This window comes from Gossypium hirsutum, chromosome A05, assembly GCF_007990345.1.
Source record: "Gossypium hirsutum isolate 1008001.06 chromosome A05, Gossypium_hirsutum_v2.1, whole genome shotgun sequence".
NCBI lineage: Eukaryota > Viridiplantae > Streptophyta > Magnoliopsida > Malvales > Malvaceae > Gossypium > Gossypium hirsutum.
This window is the reverse complement of record NC_053428.1, coordinates 18105551-18127449: the sequence shown is the minus strand read 5'-3', so window position 1 is coordinate 18127449 and position 21899 is coordinate 18105551. Positions and strand designations below refer to the sequence as shown.

Here is a 21899-nt window from a genome sequence, read left to right as displayed (position 1 = left end):
TTTTCGTTAGTGTATATATATATATGTCAAAATACACTATTTTTTAGCAGATTAAAGTGGTTGAAATTGAAATGAATTTATGAAAGATGGAAAATTGCTGTAATATGCACAAAAAGTTGCTTTAGAAATTAAAGTAAAATATATGTAATTAATTTATCCATTGACGTTTTAGTGGCGAAATTTGGGGAGGGATTTTATGAACCCAAGGTGGCCACGCTTTTTCTTATCATCAAATGGACCGTCTCTGACAAGAGCCCGAAGTGGTTGATCCAACTTGTCGATCGTACGGCAGTCCCATCCAATTCACGTATGGATTGACAAAGATTATTACCTCCTTGATGCTAGGGGGATCTAAATTCTGCCATTTTTCTATTTATCTGTAAAGTTCACATGAGTCTAAACTTCAAAGCAGATTCATCATTGCCTGATGAAGATCATACAGATTCATCATTGCTTGATGAAGATCATACAACTAAATATTTAAGTCTCCATCGTTGCTATTATAATTAACTGCTGCTTACGCCAAAGCTGGGGTCTTCTCAAGAAAATCAACTGAAAAATTATACTTTAGCTGTGCAGTGATTAATCTTTCATCATATTTGGGACATTCTAATTATTTGTTAGACAAATTTTTACTGCTACAACAATTTTTTTTTTATTTCACAAGGTAATTTCCACTAAAGCGAACTAAGTAAATAGTTTTTCACGTTTTATAAGTTCATTAATAGATAGAGATAGACGCTGGCCATTACAATATTGCTACCAAATTGCACATGAAATAGTTAAATTGGTGAAAGAAAGGATCTCTATATTTACTGATTTTACTGTGGGATATTTATTGTTATTCCAGTTGAACAGTTGGGAATTAAGGGCGTATTGCCAGCATATTTAGACCCATTATTGCAGCCTCAAGATTTACTAACGGGTGTAAGCTTTGCTACTGGAGGATCAGGATATGATCCATTAAAGCCCAAATTACAGGTCCCAGCACTTACAATTTCCACCAAAACAAAGATATTCTTCTTCAAACTTATATCTCATTTTCCTCTCTTTTATCTCTGGTGAATCAGCTGGTTTCATCAATCTCGGATCAACTGCTGCAGTTCAAAGAATACAAAGAAAAGTTGACATCAATTGCATGAGAAGAAGGAACAAAATCCATGTTGGCTACAAGTTTATACATAGTTGTATCAGGGTAAAATTATCATTTTTTTTTTTACTTTTAAGCTGTGAATTTTTGTTTGTGACTTCACCAAATTTAAAATCTTTAACATATTTCAGGGTTTGAGATTGTGGACAAAGGCTGCTGTGGCACTGGCACCGTTGAGGTGTCAATATTATGTAATCAAATAGCAAAGAAATTTTGTTAATCATTAACAAAAAAAAAAACCATCTAGTTTTTATTTACAATAGCTGATTTTAGATGGATTGAATTGGCCTGATGGGCTGTCTTATATTACTGGCGAGGTTAACATTGCTGGCTGGTATGGCAGATAATGGCATCTTTCAGAGCGGCCCAGTTCTAAATAATGAGAATGATTTTACACCGGAAGAAGGGGAGGAAGTTCGTGGCCAGAATCAGTGAGCCTTCGAGTGAACAATCTCAATTGAATTGAACATAGCTTTCTTCCTTTATTTCGTTTTCTTTTTTTCAATATGCATGGGGTTGTTCTTCTTCTCTGTTTTTACTGGCCTTCTTCAGCTCTTATGTTTCGTCCGGTCGTTTTAATTTTAATATTTTCTTCTTAGTTAATTGTCAGCCTGTATTTCTGGATGCGATTTTGCTACATTGAAGTGGAACATGTCGGAAAACAGAGATCCTGCTTAAAGTCAAGTTAAAGAGCTTCGATTCATGTTTATTACAGTGCAACTCAGAACTTGTCGATCCTGCTATTTTTTATCCAACGCTACGCTACCACTTTTACTGCTTATAGCAAATGTATTTCTGACTTTGTATTTTCCGTTCGACCATGTTATGGATCCAAATACATCTTTTTTGAGCGGATTTGCGGCTGAGAAATTCACTTGATACGATAACTTTTCATCAAATTTACTGAAGTGCAGTTTATCTGGGACCACTTGAACATCAAGACCTGCAGGTGCATCAATGCTTATGTTATACACTGTTTTAGCATCTTCCATTTTGACATTTCCGGCAACGTTTGTAAGGGTTCTGTTCACTCTCCTGCCTGCTTTTTCATCAAAATTGGAAATTGCTATTGATGGATAATTGATGTTGGATATAAGATCAATGCTTGACTCCTCTGGGCATGTAAACCCATCTGGGATAGTGTTGGCCATAATTTTTATCGTAGCTATATTATAACCATGGTAGCATAGGAAATTCAGGTAGTCAATAGCAGTAGTCTCGTAAACTAGACCAGGTTGCAATGGTCCTGTGGTGATTACTTCTCCTGCACCAAAATCATAAGGCGTTGCTGCTGTACCTTTCTCGGTCGTAATTGGGGCTTTCATATTATTTGTTTGAACCGCTGTAAATTGGTTGAAAGCAGTCATTGACTCATAGCTCAGTCAAAAGTTCCAGAAGTTACCATGTAAATGCAAGCCCAGATTTGCATTTTGAGTTCCTCACCTGTTGTCATAATGGCTGACCTGATTGCGGAGGGACTCCATGTAGGGTTTCTTGATTTAACTGCCGCGGCAATCCCGGAAACATGAGGACATGCCATGGAAGTTCCTGAGAACACATTATACAGTGGCGGGTCTTTGCCTTTTAGTGTCTGAACCGTGTCATTCCCTATCCATGCTGCAAGAATATTCACTCCAGGTGCTGCGATATCAGGCTGTGACATGCAACCCATTTGGTATAGCTTTATCAATATTAGCTTAGAGAAGAAACAAAGTGCTGTGAAACAAGACAGAAGGATTTGCCTTGAGAATATTCTTTGGGATGGTGGAAGGGCCTCCAGATGAGAAATATGCTATAGTAGGTGCCGGTTTATAATTTGCTGGTGCTGTCGTAGGCAAGATCGTGGCAACTGGATTTCTACAAATCTCAAAACAGGCAAATGGTAAGTAGATTGAATCATTGAATTAAATTCAATCTTGAGTTCCATTTGAGATGAGTAGCTGTATTACTTTGTTGAGTTGATGTAGGAGAGAACCTTAGCACCATCTTTTGAACTGATCAGAGTCATTGGAAATGTACCGAAATTGAATGCGACGCCTCTTAATTCATCGTCAATCAAGATTACCCCAATACCTCCAAGTTTCTTCACTTCATCTTGTTTATTTATCTGTGGATACAATGAATCTTCATTGTCACAGACAACAATCTTTCCTTTGATAATTTCTTGGTCCATCGAATTTGGTTCGCAGTTCCTGAACAACAGAACACGGAATAACCGATCATTTAGTGTGCAAATTGCTTGAACAAATTTGCTTCAATTATTAGCCACCTTGTTGCATTTTCGTCTACTCCACTTTTCTTGGCTGATTTTGCATATATAATTGGGTACACAGGAGAATTTTGAATGTTGGCGAAATTAATACCTGTGCCCTGCATATCAGTAAGAAGATGCATGACAAATCCGACAACATCAGAAGTCCAGAAAAGGGTCCAAGGAGAATGTGATTACCTTAATTACTTTATTGTTCCCCAGGACAACATCAGACTCAAAAACCCGGTCAATCGTGCTAGCGGCTACAGTTAAGATCCAAGGTGCAGAGTTCACAACCGAACCAGGGTTCGGTCCATCGTTTCCCGCGGAGCAAACCACAGTAATCCCATTCTGCACCGAAGGGAATGCTCCAAGGGCAATGGGATCGTTTATAAATTCTTGCTCTAGAAATGACGATGATCCAAAGGACAGTGATAGCACATCAACCCCGTCAGCAATCGCATCATCAAATGCTGCTAATACAGTGGATCCATGGCTTCCGTTTTGAGAGGGAAATACTTGATATATAGCTAATCTTGACCCCGGGGATCCACCCTTGGCAGTTACAGCCGCCAGTCCATAGTAAGATACATCCTTGACCTCAACTCCCGCCGCAGTGTACGCCACATGAGTGCCGTGCCCCATCATATCCCTTGGCGTACGGACTTGATTTCGCCAGCACCGTACGATCTTGCTCCAATTATCTTTCTGTTGCAAAACAAACCTTAATTGCGACAACAATAAAACTGTGGTAATAGTTTAGTCATATGGGTAAGAGGATACTTGTTGCAGTTGAAGGTGCTGGAATCATGTCCGTTGGCGCAAGTACCGTTCCATCTTAACGGAATTGGACCCATGGTCTCGTCATTAAAACTCTCCGACTCTGGCCAAATTCCTATTTCCTTGAATTGCTTCAAGTTAGTAAATATAAATTTTAAAAGTGAAAATTGCCATGCGAATTGCGTGATAGCAAACATTAAAACAACAAAAATGAGGCATCGTGATGTGATACTCATTTCTACATATGGGTGTAAAGTTTCACCTGTATCTAGGATGCCAATGATGGCATCCATTGAGTTTGAATCTGAGCTCGGATTTGATTCAATCATCACCGAAGTTTCATACTTCAAGAAATCCCATGATCGGGTAGTATGGAGTTGTAACACAGGGTCGGGGAAGACTCATACAACTCCTGGTTTCTCAGCAATTGAACGAGCCTCTTCAGCTGATAGATGTGCTGCAAACCCAGAGAAACCATTTTTGTAGTTGTGTATCAGGGCATCCTGTTTCCTGAGCACATGATGAAGCATCAATGGCAAAGGGGATGGGACCCGTAACAAATTCAAATATAAAATAAAAATAAAAAAAAAGAGGGTAGAAAGTATGTATTCACCGTTCTAACAATGAATTTAGGAGTTGAGCATGATCATCCTTTAATGAACCCTTAAGCGAAGCCGGTGCGCCCATGTAAACAATGTAAACACCATCGTTGTGTGCGGCAGCTGCTCCAGGTTCCGGAAACAGAGAGACACAGAAGAAAAAAGACGTCAAACTGAAAATAAAGGTAATAAGGGGCTTCATGGTATTGTCAACTGAGAATCTGAAAGTGGCTCAAAATGGGTTTTATCCACCTAGTCTAGTGAAGAACTGGAAGTCGTGTATGCACGCACTTGGAACCAGCAAATAGTTTTATCCACCCAAAGTGCGTTGGTAAGCAGGGGCCAGGGGCCCTGATTGGTTTGGGAATTAAGAGCTCAATAGTAGAGGGAGATAATATACTTCTATATATAGTCAGCATCTAAAATAGTAAAGGTGTTTGTCCTACTCGTAACTGTTTCTAGACGATGAATTTTAAAAAGAAAACATGGTATCGTGATCAATTTTCTTTATTCAGTTTAATTGCTCACCAGGAAAAACATTTCTTTTTTGCTTTTTATGTCCATTTTATGTTCGAAGTGTAGTAATATCCCTTCCAAAGTTTAAACCAACAACCTCAATTTATAGGAATAAAACATATCTTTTATGAGAAAAGATCAAACAATTTTGAAAGATATTAGCACCTACAACCTCTGTTTATAAGGATGATGTCATTTAATTTCATATAAACATCTTTAAAATCACTTTGTAAACAAATAAACTTGTTAAATTTTATTAAAAATTTTATTACATGTGTATATATAAATATAAAAATACATTCAATAAATAGTAAAGCCAAATTAGTCATATATGTCAATTTTTTTTTAAAATTTAGAGAAATAGGCAGATTTTAGAGAGAGTGTGAAAGTAGATCTTACATAAATGATAAAAAAGCATGTCCATTTGGACGTATTTTCCTTTAAATCTCATTTTTTTTTACTTTTTTAATGTATTTAAATTTTTTTGTTAGATGGTTAAATGTTAATAGTTTTTGCCTTTAAATCTTAAGTTCGATTTCTTTCTCACTCACATTTATATTTTTTATTTGATATTGTTATAAGTTTTTATATTTTTTAATTAATGTTTCTAACATCAACTCCTTTGCTTAAATAGTTAAATAATAACAATTTTATCCTTGAATCTTAGACTCAATTCCTCCTCTCCTAAACATATTTATAATTTTTATTTCATGTTTTTTAATTAAAAAAAATATATTTTTTAAATTTTTATTTTAAATTATCTTTTTAATTAATATATCTTTTATTCATAAAATAAAATAATAAATATGTAATTATATAATAAAATTATTTGAAATTAATAATTATTTTATATATAATATAAACATCAGTTAATTCTAATAAAAATATCTTTTGATGTATTTTTCTTTATAATATTTATATGTCAAATATTTATTTTCTCTATGTATATTGTGGGTATGGTGATTTTTAATATTATAAGATGAAATAATTATTTCAAATTAATTATTATTTTTATATGTAAAATATTTCAAATGTCATTATTTTTTCATCTATATTGTGGGTATGATAGGTCAAATATTTTTATTAATTATTTCAAATATCATTATGTTTATATGTGAAACATTTTAAATACATAAACAAAATATATAATACTGGAATTTACTACACTCATGATATGGATTGAAAAATAAACATTACACATATAAAATTTACATTTAGTAAAAATAATGATAATTGAAAAAATAATTTGATATTATTAATAAAAGTATATTAATTAAAAAGATGAATTAAAAATAAAAAAATTGAAAACAATATATTTATTAATTAAAAAAGCATGAAATAAAAATTACAAATGTGTTTAGAGGATGAGGAATTAAACCTAAGATTCAAAGATAAAATCATTATTATTTAACCAAGGGAGATAATATGTTAAAAACATTAATTAAAAATAAAAATAAAAACTTAAAACAACATAAAATAAAAATACAAATATAGGTGGGAGATGAATTGAACCTAAAATTCAAAGACAAAACCATTAACATTTAACCAAAGAAATTATGTTAAACAAGTCAAAATATGAGATACAAAGGGAAAAGCATGTCCAACTAGGCGCACTTTTCTGCCACCTGTGCAGAAAGCGCTTTCACACTATCTCTCAAAAATCTATTTATTTCCTTAAATTTTCAAAAACCTTTTTCTTTGGTATATATGAGGTGAAATTATAATTTTTTTTAGGGAGACTAAAATTAAATTGTAATTTTTATGATACTAAAAATATAATTTTACTATTTTAATAACTTATATCTTTATAAATATTAAAAAATTAAATCAAATTTTTATATTTTTAGAAAGGTAAAAGTGAAAATTTTCTAATTATTTTAAAATTTTAAAAATTTTAGAGTGTTGAGCACCTGTGAACCTCCCTAGTATCGACGTGTGTAACATATAAACAATCTCATGCAGGCAGCCACATTAAAGTATATAAATATATGTATACGCTAAACCTATAAATGCAAAAGATTCATTCCCGAAGCTGCATCCCTTCCCTTTCTTTCCATTTTCCTGTTTTTCCTTTTTGGCCCTCTAACTACTTTGCTTCTGCTTTTTAAATCTCCAAGCCAAGTTCCCTTTTTCTCCTTTTACTATTTTTCTGTTTGCTGCTTATTTAGCGTGGCCCCGAATTTTGAGGGTTCCCTTGGAGATCGGTTATATGGTTGATGATCGGTTGCCAAAATCGACTTTTGTTATTGTTTTATTATTGCTAGAAATTTTATTATACATGTACGAACAAGAAAATAACAAATTTAAAATATAAATATTTAAAAATAATATATAATAAATGATAAAATGAATAGTTTAAAATTAATTAATAATAACATATTAATTACACCCCTATGAACTTTCATGACTAAATTAGCAGATAAGTTGAAACTAAAGACTAATAAAAAATTTTATCTTTTTCCAGTTTTCCTTAATTCGATTCAATTTTAGATCTATAAGAAAATTCGGTTCAATTTATTAATTTCAAACCGTTTATAATATCCCCTATTATGCACGAGTCAGTTCAATTTTATCTTTCAAATTCTTTCTAAAATTTTAGATTTTATTCAATTTAGTCCTCAAAATCGAAATTGTCATAACTTTCAATTTTAAGTTTTGATTTCGAAGTCGATCTCCATTTCATCCTTCTACGGCTCTCTATTATCTATATTTATAAAAAATTAATATCAATTTTGAAATTTATGCACTTTAGTCACTATATTCAGAAACTAACAATTATACTTTACAAACTAGTCATTTTTTATTTCTAAGCTTAAAATTTAATAATTTAGTATCAATTTCATCAAGCATTAATCAATGAAAACTTTTAGAAACTTTAACAATTTTACAAATTGATACATAAACTAGCTAAATTAAATTTCCATTACTTAAAAAACATAAAAATTCTAAATAAATAAAAACTAAATTCAGCATACCTAATTTTGACAAAAAGTTCGAGCTTCCAAAACCATTTTTCCTTTCCTTTGTTCGTGAGTTTTGAAGAAGAGAGCATGAAATGTTTATGTTTATTTTAACTTATGTCTTTTATACATTAATCAATAGTTAATTAATCTCATTTAATTTAATTAATCTTTACTTAATTAAGCTAAACGCAATTAACAAATTTGGGTGGAATACAATGGTCACTCACAGCCGTTTGGTGAATTAAAAAGGGTTCAATTATTCAATTGATCTTTTGGTTAGTTATTGTACCTTAATTAACTATTAAATTAACAAAATTAAAGGACCAAATATTAATTAAATTTTATACTAACCTAAAAAATATTAGATAATAATATTTACGGAATAGGGTTTTAAAATCATCGTTTCCAACACTACTAAAAGACGGGCTATTATAGTTTATTTCATTAAAAATAACTTTTAAAAAACAGTTTCAGGAAAATTTGTCAAACATCAAAAAATGTTTTACGAATAATCATCGAAACACCAAAAATATCAACTTGTTCAGAAAATCAATCAATCTTTTAGAAACTATTTTCCAAAAGCTACTTTCAGTGAAATTTGATTCTAAATATTTCTACTCAATTTTTAACACGAAATTTGTGTGTACAATCCTTTTAATAGTAGTCACCATTTATAATAACATTTCATTATAATAGTCAAATTTATTGTAAAATCATTTTTTTATGATTTATTTGTATCTTCCATTATAGCTTTTCATCTATAAAATTAACAACCATAAAGTATAAAGTACAACTTTTTACTATGTTAGTCCCTGTATCAACCTATTATCTCAAAATTTGGTAAAATTAACAATAGCTACATTTTTTTTACTATATTAATTCTCTATAACAATCTATTATTTTAAAATATAGTAAAGTTAGTTGTACTACTAAGTTGTTAATATATTGTTTCAATAAAATATTTAAATTATATATAAACTTATATTAATCATTTTTATTAAATAATAATATTTAACAAAATGAAATTTATGATTGTAAGAATACGATCTAAATGTGACTAATTAATATTATTAAAATATTATAGTTTTTATATTTATATATATATCCTGATTTTGGTAACAATATTTTTTTCTTGCAACTCGGCAAAAATTTTGGACATGACAACTTTGGTAATCAAATATCTAGTCTTCGGGATTTAATCCTATTTTCCTGATTACAAATTTAATTATGTTTTTAGGTGTAGAATTTTTAAATTAATGAATTTGACATCCAATCAAAATAAAAATAAAAAAATTTAAACCAAACGACTATTAAACTGTTGTAAATTAGAATGAATAAATTTTTTTTTTAGAAAATATTGTGTTAGTAAATTTCACTCAAAATTGGATTATACCAACATAATATTAGACATCTATTTATGGCGTAGTTTGCTGCAAATTATTAGACATTAGATAGTAAGGACTGTATATTTCACATTCAGCTAACATGCTAGCTTTAGGCGGTTATGATTCAATTAAATTACGCATATACGATAGTCCACCCAAATAAATTACTATGAAATTACTACAAGAAACTAGTAGCGAATACTATAACTATTAGCTTCTTCTTACCGAAAAAAAATCCCACCCAATAAAAACCCACATTTGAATTTGAAAAGGTATAATAGATACAACCATTTCTCCAATTAATATGTCTGTTCCTTTTTTCCTTTCATGTTTCATATTGTTATACTATATGATGTATTATTTTTGAATTTTTAGTCTTTTAATAATATCGTGGGTGTTTGTTTTTAAAAATGTAATGTGATTTAATATTGTTGATTATATGATATATTATTTAAATGTATTCAAAATTTTATATTAAGTTATTTATTTGAAAATACATAAAACAACGTTTCATTCAGAAAAGGACAAAGTTTGAAGGAAAAAAAGGAGCTCATCATCAAGACAGTCAAATTGCAATAATCGATGGCTTGTCATCTGTGTTTCCTGGAGCAACAACTATGTCACATCAAATAATTAGGCCAACTTGCGATGAAATTATAACTAATGACTAAAGCAACCAACAGTATTGTTGCGAGTAAAAAACCATGTCACTCAACAATAACTCAAATCGAAATATATTTCAAAAATTTCACAACTTTACTATTTAACTATGAATTCTTAACCAGCATTAAATTATGAATTATAATTCGCAATTAGTACAAAACTTGTTATATTTGAAGTGCTTCGCCATTCCTGAATTTCTATAATAAAGAATGCAAAAACTTCAGTAATTTGTGGGTGAGAGTTATCCTTTCTTATTTTTATTTTTTGTTATATGTTCTTAAATCTAAAATTTAAGATTTAATTTTTATATTTTAATAAAAATAGCTAATTCTTAATGCTAAATTTATCTTCTTTCATCTCCACTTTGTTTCTGACCAATCCCTTCTATTAATTTAAATTTAAATAAAAAAAATACTAACCATGTAAGGAAACATAAACTCTTCCAAAACATTAGAAACACAAAACAGAAGCAACAGAAGGGATATTGGCAGATATTTCAAAGGCCATGGGGCCGCCAGCCTTCATCCACTTGCATGGGATTGTGCAATCCAAACGCAGGCTTTTTTATTAAAATAAATTAAAAAAAAAGGAATTATTTATCAAAATAGATTGTCTGTCCAATTATATACGAAAATGGGCTGTTTTGTTCATTCGCGCCTATTTGACAGGTACAAATAATTATTTTATATTAAATTTTTTTTTGTTTTTTAAATAAAATATTATTTTTTTATTTTTATTAAAAATATTTAAATATATATATGGGTAAAAATATGGTTTAACGGGTCAAAATTCGGGTAAAAAGGAATCGAGCCTATCGGATAGGCGCGATTAATCGCGCCTGGTAGATAGGCGCAAATGGACAGCCCGAACAGTGCACCTCCAGCTGCTGCATGCTGCCCACGGCGCTGGCCCTGCTGCCCGAACAGTCCCTCCCTGCAGCCTCTGTAATTTATAAATTTATTCTCAAATTTTTACTTTATGTGAATCGAACCAACTCATTCAAATTCAATAAAAATAATAATTATGTTCAAAAATTCTTATTTCATATTTTTCCGCATTCAATTTACAAAGTCTACCACCATGTAATTATAGTCAGCAATATTTCTAATATTTTTATTTTTTTCTAGATAAGGGCACATCTTTATTACATCAAAAAATAGATAAATAAACCATCAAAATTAAGTCTGATTATTGAAGAAGCATAATATCGACTCACATATTTAAACAAATATCGAGCCCGTAAAGAATGATTATTATTTTTATTTATTTGAAAATCAAGTTAAAATTTATACAAACCTATTTTTTTTAAACTTTAGCATATACATAGAATATGATTGGGACCATAAAAGAAACAATACGATTGGTAACTTTCACCTGCTACAAAATTTAGAATATTGATATTGTATTCACCAAAATTTAGAATATTGATATTGTATTCACCAATTATAGGAGCATAACAAATACTTCATTTATATGCCGTCTAATTAAAAACCTCTAAATTTATTTTAGTAAAAAAACCAGCATCCACCAAATCATTTGATGTGTTCATTTGATAATCGGGGTATATATAGGGGAAAAGGTAAGCTTGTGTGAGCCCCACCACAACCATTTGCGCCTCTGAGGTAGGCACAATCATTTGCGCCTCAAAGAAAGGCTCGATTAGTCGCGCCTCTCAAGTAGGCACAACTTGTATTAGTATTTATACGCTGGTTATATTGACCCGAAAATATTTTTTTAATATTTTTTTAATATAAAAAACAAAAAAAATATTTTTTTAATATAAAATAATCATTCGCGCCTGTCAGATAGGCGCGAATGAAAAAAACACCCCATTTTGGTAAATAATCTGGCTGACAACCTATTTTGGTAAATAAATTTTTTTTAATTTATTTTAATAAAAAACCCCAAACGCATAGCTTCTTTTGTGGAAAAAAAAATTCTTTGATCATAGCTAATTATAATCATCAAACAGTGATTTTGTACCAAATGGGAAAATAGAAGTCAGTAACAGTATATGAACAGGTTGAACAAGAAGTGCGGGCGGGCAATCCATTAGCCGCTGACCTGAGGGCTAGGTCTCTCCGTAGGGCCGAATTTGATTGGGAGAAAGAGCATTGAAACTTGAAATGGGGAGAGGGGCAATAAACAAAAGTTGATAAGGTTAGAAAAAAAGGGAATAGACAATCATGTAGCATCTTGATTAGGAAAATAGCTATGCTTATGCTTCTTTCTATTTAAATGTTTATTTGTTTCTTTTTCCATCTAACCGCTTTATTCTCATTGGTAGGAGACAAAAGCAATCAGAAAACGAGAAACCATACATTCTCAAGTGGAATTATATTAGAGATAGAACCAAACAAAAAACCGTAACACCCACCATTTGCCCATTGGGGACCCTAAAATATAGAAACTAGAGGTTTGTTTGTGCTTTTATTTTATGCATATTTTGAGAGAGATGGATGTGTAAGAGCGCAGTCTCTATGGACTTAAAAGAAGAAATGGCTGCCTTTACTTCTCAGAATGGAGCTGTTGACGTTCTACTTAGAGTATTCTTTTTTGGAACCTGATCTCGAGCTGCCAATATCTGCAAAACCAAACCATGACCCAAATGCATATATATCAACCAACTGTATTCCGCTTTTGGACAAGCACAAGTTGAATGAGTTACTATTTACCACTTCATTTCTGTACATGTATACATATATATAAGCCTAATTGATACATCACCTTCTCTTGCTGCCTTCTAAGCTTAGCATTTTCTTCCTGTAAATGAGCAACTTCAAGCTCCAACTCGCTAGTGTATGCCTGAGACACTCAAACATCAAAGGAACTCATAAAAGAATGTCAAATGAAGCACTTATCACACCAGTAATGTCTAAATTTGCAAAAATAGGTCAGGTGAGGTGTCTGGGAAAGAACAGTGGAAGGGATTCACCTGTTTTCTAGCTCTAGACCGAGCAGCTGACTCTCTGTTCTTCATCATGCGTTTACGCCGCCGATCGTTGGAGTTTTCGCTACTTTCAGGAGCCCTTTTTGTGCAAAAAGAAGGGAAAGCTTCAGGAGAACTGAAACCACGAAAACCAGAATTGTGAGAAGAAGAAAAAGATGGAGCCGCAGGAACACCGGCACGAGCGTTGACCTCTAGGTTTGGCCTTATGGGGTCAGCACTCTCTGTGCATCGGCAGGCCGACCCGAACCCAGATTTTAAGCTCAATATTGTGCCGGGGACAAAAGGGGCAGGTCCTTCAGTAGAAGATGTGTCATTGGAGGAGACACCTGATGTTCTTGGAGTTGGAGGTTCTTTATTGATGGGTGTAGCCAAAAAGTCCAGAAGGATCATGCTTGGAAAGTTCGGGTTCTTGGTTCTGGTGGAGAGGATGGAATCAACAGGGTGGTCACTTAGAGAAGCCAGACTAATATCTTTCCACACTTCCTCCATGGATCTTCTAGCTAACAGGTTATGGATTTTGGGAGATGGTGATGAACAGGGGGTGCAGAGAAGGAGGATTTTTGAAGATGAACACTAGAGCACCAGGTAGCTGCTACTATTACCGTGTAAAACCGGTCAGGCCAACATGAAGATTAAAAAGAGAGGCAAAGAGAATAGGGATACGGAGGAAATCAGACTGAAGAGATGTCACGTCTATTGGCCTGGCCTATATGGTGTGAGCCTTTGAGGCATTCAAAAACAAAATGTACGATGGATAGAGAGCAAATAAATTAACTCCATTGAATATTCCAAAAAAAAAAGGAAAAAAGGTTTTGACTTATAATGTAGAAAGTACTGACTTTTCACAGTGTCCACCGAACCACCCCCGAAAAAAAGAGAGGAAAAAAAAGGAAATCAATAATATAAAGCATCTGGGGAGTGGGAGCATTGAGCAAGTGAGGACTGCTCAAAATCGCCACTTGCCATAAGGCCTTTGCAGAACTTTCGTATGGTCCGGCTGATACAAGATCTTCGGCATTGGTTTCATGTGGCTTTTGGTGGGGGATCCGACTGAGATGCTTTGCTACTTGTTTTTTTCCCTTTTTTGATCTCTTGAATCTCAAAGCCATAAAGCAAGGACCACGTTTGTAAAACATGATGCTTTGAAATCTACATTCCTTTTATTCCTCCATCACCTCCCCTCCCCCCCGGTGTTTTGTTTAATGGATTAATTTACCGCCGATTGAATTTCACTAACTGACCTTCATTTCTCTCATTGAGTCGAAAACCCTCTGCAGCTTTTTCAAAACAAAAAAATGAATTAGTTGGGTTAGCATTCAAGGTGATCCTTGGTACCAGACAACCATACCTACAACTACTTAATGTGGAATTTAAGGAACATCATAAATATTAAAAAATAAAAAAAACTTAGATTTGACAGATAAGTAAAATTATCTTCCCGGTGGTGTATTCTTTTCGTCATATCACTTTGTCTGTGTCGAAAATGTTAAAGTTTGCAGGGCTAACATAAAACTAAGGTATCTTTCCTCTATCCTTAGTTGCGTGACCACTGATAATTGTTACCGGATGCAATACTACGTATCCAATAAAAAATATAAAAGTTTTATCACTTAAAAATAAAAAATTTTATATAAATTTTTAGGTGATAATATGTTATAATATGGTAATGTCACATTCAATGTTTTAATACATGATTGAAATATTAATTATTGATTTAACCAATTTGATCGATTCAACTGGTCGATCAATAATAATTTATTAAAAATTCTTAAAAATCTAAAATAATTAAAATTTATCGACTTTTTTTTCTTGATTTTCAATTTTTATCAAATTCAAGCAGTTTTCGGGTCAATGGGTTCAATCCCTTTATTCGGACCTGTATATCGATCAATTTTTAGTTTGTTTGATGCCATATTGTTCCTGTAACACTGGTCATAATATCAAATCTTGATTGAACAGAATCCAAGTTGAGGGGCTAAAATGGATCTAGTTTTCAAGTTCAAAGATCAATGTGGATAAAAAAAAAGTGTAAATATTAAAGTAGACCTAATTACCAAGTTAAATAGCCAAAAGTTATATTATACCAATCAAAAAAGAAAAAAACAATCATACGTGTATATATACTAATTTCTTATATTGCGTGATACATGAGTTTAATTATCAAATAAAATAGGCATAATGATTTATTGGGCTCTCCAACGTTACAGAAAAGTCATTTTAGCCTTCATTTAATTGTATTTTTGTCTTTTATAGCCATTGAACTTATATTTTTTTGTCAAATCATCCCAAATGGATGGAAATTTAATATTTGTTAACTTTGCTGATGTGGCATACACGTGGATTGCCACATAAATGACATGTCAACATTTAATTAATTTTTAAAGTTTAAAAAATATTATATACTTTTTAAATAATTTCAATGATCTTTAATTTTTAAAAATATTTTTTTATTTTTTTTAAATTTAAAATAATAAAAAATTAATTAAGTGTTAGTGTGCCATCCACGTGTATGCTACGTCAGTAAAATTAATAAACATCAGCTTTTTCATTAATTTTAGGGGTGATTTGACAAAAAAATACAAGCTTAAATGCTAAAAAAGACATAAAATTAAATAGAAGGCTAAAGTGACTTTTTTTATAAAATTGAAAAGTCAAATAAATTATTATGCCGTTAAAATATATTATATTTATTTCTTTAAATTTTAGAATCTTTATAGTTTGTGTTGTAATCAATATAAATTAAGGATAAAATTTAATATTTTAAATAAATTGAAATTAATTACTATTTATAATAATATAATTAAAATCAATAATGATATAGTATTTAAAATTTTAAAAAGAAAAAAAGTTTATTATTTAAAAATATCATATAAAAATATAATGTTAATTTAAAATTAACAATCTTTTATAGTAAAAAAAATTAAATAAGCATTAACAGATACTAATGTTGTTAATTTATTGATTACAAAACGTTTTGGGAAAATTATTAAAATAATATAAAAATAAATAATTTATTACTGAAGATTAAAATTATTTACCAAGATCATATATTTGCTACAGTAAAAAAAATGGGTTTACCAAAGGCCAAATCGAAAGGGTTGGTGGATTGGTGCGGTTTGAGCCTTAAAAATCTTGATTGACATGTCATTTTCAAGTTAAGTGCGCAGGCAAATTGTGTTAAAAATATTGATTAGCGACATCACTTGGCAAATGGGGTGCCCCTCCGGTTTACCAATGACCTTTACAGTTGACATTGATGATGAAGGAAACGAATATTTTACTGATAGCAGCAGGAAATACCAAAGAATATAGGTTTCTGATGATAAATTTTATTGAATCACAAGAACGTTCAATTGCCGCCTACTTTCTGGGACATGATGGGGGATGGATTTAAGTGTGTTGGAATTTATTTAAAGGGAAGAGAGGTTATAAATTATATAAAAAATATTAATCGTGGAATTTTTAATAAATAAAAGCTTCAATAAAAACTAGTGATAATGGCGAATTTTTGTTTTATCATTAATGGTATATATTAGTATCGGTATATTTTAGTGTATCATTTTGAGTTTGATATTTTTAAGTTTTTTTTTATATATTTATAGTTTAATTTTGAATAAATTATATACCATATATACATGTAAATATAAATCAATTGTATTTATATAAATATTCAATAATGCAGTTTAAACATTATATTTGAATTTTAAGTATAACAAAAATAAAAAAGTCAAAACTTAAAACATTAAAATTTTGCATCACGTACCAATACAAATTGATATTGATTAAAACACCAAAATTTTAATTGAAAAGGAATCTAAAGTCCTTGATACCAATTGAGGATGGAAAGGATATATAAAAAGAATATAACACCAACTAGCATCGCTTCTGGTCCCCTTTGATTCTTGACTTCCCTACTTGCAACCTCATTTTTTATGTTTTTGTCCATATTTATCCTTTTATGGTTTCGCTAATAGCCATAGAATAATGGGGAGTAAAGGAACCGGGCCTGGGCCCCTTCAACGTTCCTCTTCCTCTGTGTTGCGTTTTGTAGCTGTTTGATGTTAGGAAGCTCTTCACAGGCGACAGTTATTTCCAATGAGGAGAGATGGTCAAGGTTGTTCTGAGCCCTCGTTGATCTCTGTTAGTTGGCATCGTTTTAACGGCTTTTGGCCCGTCACTTTGTTTGTGCTTATGTTTTTTAGTGGTTGATTTTGTTTTCAAGTTTTCATCAATCAGCTAAAATGGAGGATTTTGGAGTAGATGAATGATCTTTTCATCATTTTTAACTGCTTAGTAGACTTAGTAAGTACCTGTCTATTCAATACATAATAAATAATATTTTTATTTATAAAGTATATAAAATATCAATAGTAAAATATTTTTTAAACTCTCAATCGAAATCAAATCTAATTTAAATATATGTATAATTTATTTAAAAACTACATTAAAAATTTCGACACTCAATTACTTACCTATAAATCTTGCTAAAACCACGTCCACTTTTATATGACATTTTTAATATGATTTTTATTTTTTATTGAAAATACAGAAAAAAAAACTTAATTTTTAATTTTTAATCAAATTTTATGTATTTTTAATGAGAATAGACTAAATTGACAAAAGAATTATAAATATTGAGGGTTAAAAATGTTATTTTAATTTTTTGTTTTGCTTCAGTAGCAAGTTTGACGACAAATTTTAATGAAGAGATTAAGATTTTTAAATAAAAAAAAAGCACAAAAACTTATCTCTCAAGATTAAAGTATAATATATTCAAATCATAGTAAAATGAATAGACTATACTTTAAGTTACTAAACTATTAGTAAGTATACCTTTGATAATTTAACTTCATAAAAGTTACAAAATGTTCACTAGACAATTCAAAACTTTTCATTTAATGCCTTAAGCTATTGGAAAATTTTTATTTTAAGTCACTAGGCTGTTGTGTTTTTTTCTTCTAAAAAGTTTGATTAATGAACACTAAACGATGATTCAATTATTGATATGGTGAATCAATACTTATCAACAAGTATTTGGTTTTTAAAACAATGTAATTTTTTTGGGTGCCGCCATTGTTATTGGCAGAATTTTTGACTTAAAGGTAAATTCTTGAGGGATATATTTGGATAATTTAAATAAGAAATTTATATAGTGTTTTAAGTATATTATTTTTCTAAAAAAATAAAAATTGAAAAAAAATTATATTTATTATATTTATATTTTTAGGAGCTATTTAAATTTAATTTTAAAAGATGAAAAATTTAATAAGCAAATAGAGAAATAGTTTCACCCTTTTTTTATCAAATTTAAAAGGATAATTATTTCATTAAGTACATAAATGCTTTATATAATTATACTTCAGTCTAACACTGTCATTGACGTCACCAACATCTACTATTTATTTATATACATAATTTTTAAAATAGGTGATTTTTATAAATAATCGAAAGTTTTGAGATATTTTTATAGAAAAGCCAGAAAATGGCCACCACTAACAAGCCAGTGAAAAGACATCCCATTAAAATAACAGAAGGTGGTTGAAGTTTCATAGCAGCGTTAAGTGGAGAAGAATGAAATGCACTCAACTACCATCTTTTGTCCGTTTTCAGCCGATTGACTTCCTCGACTAATCCACGAAGTTACACTCCCCTTGCACTTCAATTACCCCCATCTTTCATACCAAGGGACCTTTTCCTTTCTTTCCCCCCACCATGATAGCTAAGAAGGAAATAAATAATAGTTATTGGTAGGTAGGCAATTGTCCATATTACCCAACTCTGTTATTAACTACCTCACGCTCTCTATAAATGCTGTACCTTCACTACTCTCTGATATCCGTGTTTCCGATTTACATTCAATACTATAAAGCTTTGAGCTTTTATTTTTTCTTCTCATCACTTGTTTATTTTTCAGTCTTCTCTTCTCCCTCTCATGGCTTTAGAAACCCCTAACCACACTCAGACGGTAGCAGGATGGGCGGCTTATGATTCCTCCGGTAAAATCGCCCCTTACATCTTCAAACGAAGGTACACTACATATATATGGCATGAATATCATTAGTTAGTTTAATTTCACTCATTACAATCTTTTAGCTACTTTGAGTTATTTACCGTTACTGACCCTGGAAGAGGTGAAAAATATAAACAGGGAAAATGGCGTCAACGATGTGACCATTCAAGTGATGTATTGTGGGGTCTGCCACACTGACCTCCACCATGTTAAGGACGACTGGGGTATCACCATGTATCCTGTTGTTCCTGGGTAAAGCTTCTTGGCCTTCTCTCTTTAATTTTATTCAGGAAGGAGGGTTGTTGATGAATTATTTAAAGCAACAAAATTCTTTAACGATGTTACCAAATAACCCAAAAAAAAAAAATAATTGTGCATATTAAATTTAAATTAATTTTTAAATTAATAATAATGTGAGTGATGCAATAATAATTAACAATATGATAAGTAGTTAAATATTATTTTAAAATATAAAATATATAATCAAACTTGAGAAATAAAAAAGATGAAAAATAAAGAGGGGTTAATATTGCAATATTCTCATCCTTTTTATTAGGCGAGTTTGGGCCTTTGTTGGCCGGCACATTTTTTTTAAAAGAAATATATGTGTGTCGGTCATTTACTGTCGGAAACCCCCAAAATTATTTTTTTAACAGAAAAAATAGTAATGCTGGACATCTAGTCTCTATAATCTAATTTTATTGCTAGTTTCAGGTAATTTAAATAATTGTTTTTGAATCAATGTCATTTATGTAATTAATTATTTTTTTAGGTTATTTGAGTAAAATAGCTTATCTTACCTAATCAACTTTTCTTAAAGCATTATTTATAAATGATAAAAAAATATTTAAAAAGGTTATATATATTTTTTATAATTAAATTTAATTGATAAAGTGGAAACAAAGAAATTAAATTGAACCTGAAATATTTGTGTCCTGAGTAAGGCTTCGAAACAAGAATCAAAATCGAAATTGTTTGATTTGGATAGTCACTGATTTTTAAGGTTTTGTTACCTGCGGGTTTGGCTCAACATATTCGAGTTTGGATATTGAAATTAGAGAAATCCGATTTATGTTTTAGAGTTGAACGAGTTGGGTGGTGAGAGTTTTGAGTATGAAATGATATGTATTGAGAGATTTATGTTACATATATGCAGGCATGAAATAACGGGTGTGATAACCAAGGTTGGAAGCGACGTGAAGAATTTCAAACTAGGGGACAGGGTGGGGGTTGGTTGCTTGGCAGCATCCTGTTTAGAGTGTGAATTCTGTAAAAACTCGCAGGAGAACTACTGCGATCAGATCCAGTTCACCTACAATGGTATTTTCTGGGATGGTACCATTACTTATGGTGGATATTCCGATATGCTAGTTGCAGATCACAGGTCAGAAACTCATCTTTCGCCATATAAATATATAAAATATAGTTTGTTTTTAGCAAAATGACTTGTTTATGGAGCGTAGGCTAAGGTTGGGGATATTTATTTATGCAGGTACGTGGTCCACGTGCCGGATAACCTGCCAATGGATGCAGCAGCCCCACTATTGTGTGCTGGGATAACAGTTTTTAGCCCCATGAAAGATTGCCAACTGCTGGAGTCACCTGGGAAAAAAGTGGGAATAGTTGGCCTGGGGGGTCTGGGTCACGTTGCTGTTAAAATGGCAAAGGCATTTGGTCATCAAGTAACCGTCATCAGCACTTCTCCGTCAAAAGAAAATGAGGCTAAACAGCGTTTGGGCGCTGATTATTTCCTAGTTAGCACAGATGCTAAGCAAATGCAGGTTGGCAACTCTCTAATTTGCTTTTTCGAAGAGGCATTTCATTAGATAAAATCTTTCTGAATCTGTTGGATTAATGTGATATATATATAACAGGGAGGTAAGAGGTCGCTAGATGTTATTTTGGACACTGTCTCAGCTAAACACTCACTCGGACCAATCTTGGAACTGCTCAAAGTAAATGGGACTTTGGTAGTTGTGGGGGCACCCGACAGGCCAATTGAGCTTCCTTCTTTTCCATTAATATTTGGTACGGTCTGACCTTCCAGTGTAAGACTACAATATGAGGAGTGACAAGGACAATGAAATAAACAACGTTTCATGTTTCTTCTTTTACAGGAAAGAGAGCAGTAAAGGGAAGCATGACAGGGGGTATGAAAGAGACGCAAGAAATGATGGATGTGTGTGGGAAGCACAACATCACGTGCGATGTAGAGCTTATCAAGCCAGATAAAATCAACGAAGCTTTGGACCGCCTTGCCAGAAACGATGTCAGATACCGTTTTGTTATCGACATTGCCGGAACCTCTAAGCTTTGAAGATGGAATCAGTGATCCCTTGCATGTTCCTTGGCAATCGATTCATCTATATCTATTTGTTTTACTCTTTACTACAACCAGTTGTTTTATTGGTCGTCATCTTCAATCTTCATTAAGTGGTGGTGTTGTAACATTACATAAATCGAGTTTTTCATCACTTTTTTTTGGTTATTTCGTGTATTAAATTAGAAGAATCATGCTATCTTCTCCTTGAAACGACTCTGCGATGAGCAGAAAAGGGAATTCTGCTTGAGCAATTTTATAATTTCGAGCATAATTAGTATTTTAATAAATTAATAATTAATTTCAATGTTA

General features: G+C 31.5%; 3 protein-coding genes and 1 long non-coding RNA gene across 9 annotated transcripts; 2 read left to right on the top strand and 2 right to left on the bottom strand.

Annotated features, from left to right (window-relative positions):
* Positions 1-803: 803 nt before the first annotated feature.
* LOC107958207 (uncharacterized) lies at positions 804-3615 on the top strand. 3 transcript variants are annotated; one of them, XR_001700594.2, is made up of 4 exons: positions 804-981; positions 1071-1195; positions 1282-3032; positions 3484-3615. It is a non-coding gene; the product is annotated as an uncharacterized lncRNA (long non-coding RNA). The 3 variants fall into 3 exon arrangements; XR_005927171.1 differs by lacking the exon at positions 804-981 and having other exon boundaries at positions 989-1195; XR_001700595.2 differs by lacking the exons at positions 804-981; positions 3484-3615 and having other exon boundaries at positions 989-1195; positions 1282-1341; positions 1494-1688.
* On the bottom strand, positions 1825-4579 carry LOC107958205 (CO(2)-response secreted protease). 2 transcript variants are annotated; one of them, XM_041113754.1, is made up of 8 exons: positions 4444-4579; positions 4185-4296; positions 3600-4125; positions 3420-3520; positions 3100-3342; positions 2893-3007; positions 2594-2804; positions 1825-2492 (listed from the first exon to the last, which is right to left on the bottom strand). In XM_041113754.1, exons 1-8 carry the CDS (start codon positions 4508-4510, stop codon positions 1891-1893), a joined length of 1977 nt encoding a protein of 658 aa, XP_040969688.1. In that variant the 5' UTR covers positions 4511-4579; the 3' UTR covers positions 1825-1890. The 2 variants fall into 2 exon arrangements, with proteins under 2 accessions (XP_040969688.1, XP_040969689.1); XM_041113755.1 differs by lacking the exon at positions 4444-4579 and having other exon boundaries at positions 3600-4109; positions 4185-4302.
* Positions 4580-12507: 7928 nt separating this feature from the next.
* LOC107905533 (protein FD) lies at positions 12508-14427 on the bottom strand. Its single transcript, XM_016832193.2, has 3 exons — positions 13243-14427; positions 13035-13112; positions 12508-12891 (listed from the first exon to the last, which is right to left on the bottom strand). The coding sequence occupies exons 1-3, from the start codon at positions 13744-13746 to the stop codon at positions 12823-12825; spliced, it is 651 nt and encodes a 216-aa protein (XP_016687682.2). The 5' UTR covers positions 13747-14427; the 3' UTR covers positions 12508-12822.
* A 4296-nt stretch (positions 14428-18723) lies between these two features.
* LOC107958204 (probable cinnamyl alcohol dehydrogenase 6) lies at positions 18724-21899 on the top strand. Of its 3 annotated transcripts, none has more exons than XM_041113753.1 (7): positions 18724-19004; positions 19172-19284; positions 19406-19519; positions 20424-20651; positions 20760-21048; positions 21142-21295; positions 21385-21899. In XM_041113753.1, the coding sequence occupies exons 2-7, from the start codon at positions 19190-19192 to the stop codon at positions 21582-21584; spliced, it is 1080 nt and encodes a 359-aa protein (XP_040969687.1). In that variant the 5' UTR covers positions 18724-19004; positions 19172-19189; the 3' UTR covers positions 21585-21899. The 3 variants fall into 3 exon arrangements, with proteins under 3 accessions (XP_040969687.1, XP_040969686.1, XP_016749383.1); XM_041113752.1 differs by having other exon boundaries at positions 18760-19008; XM_016893894.2 differs by having other exon boundaries at positions 18762-19284.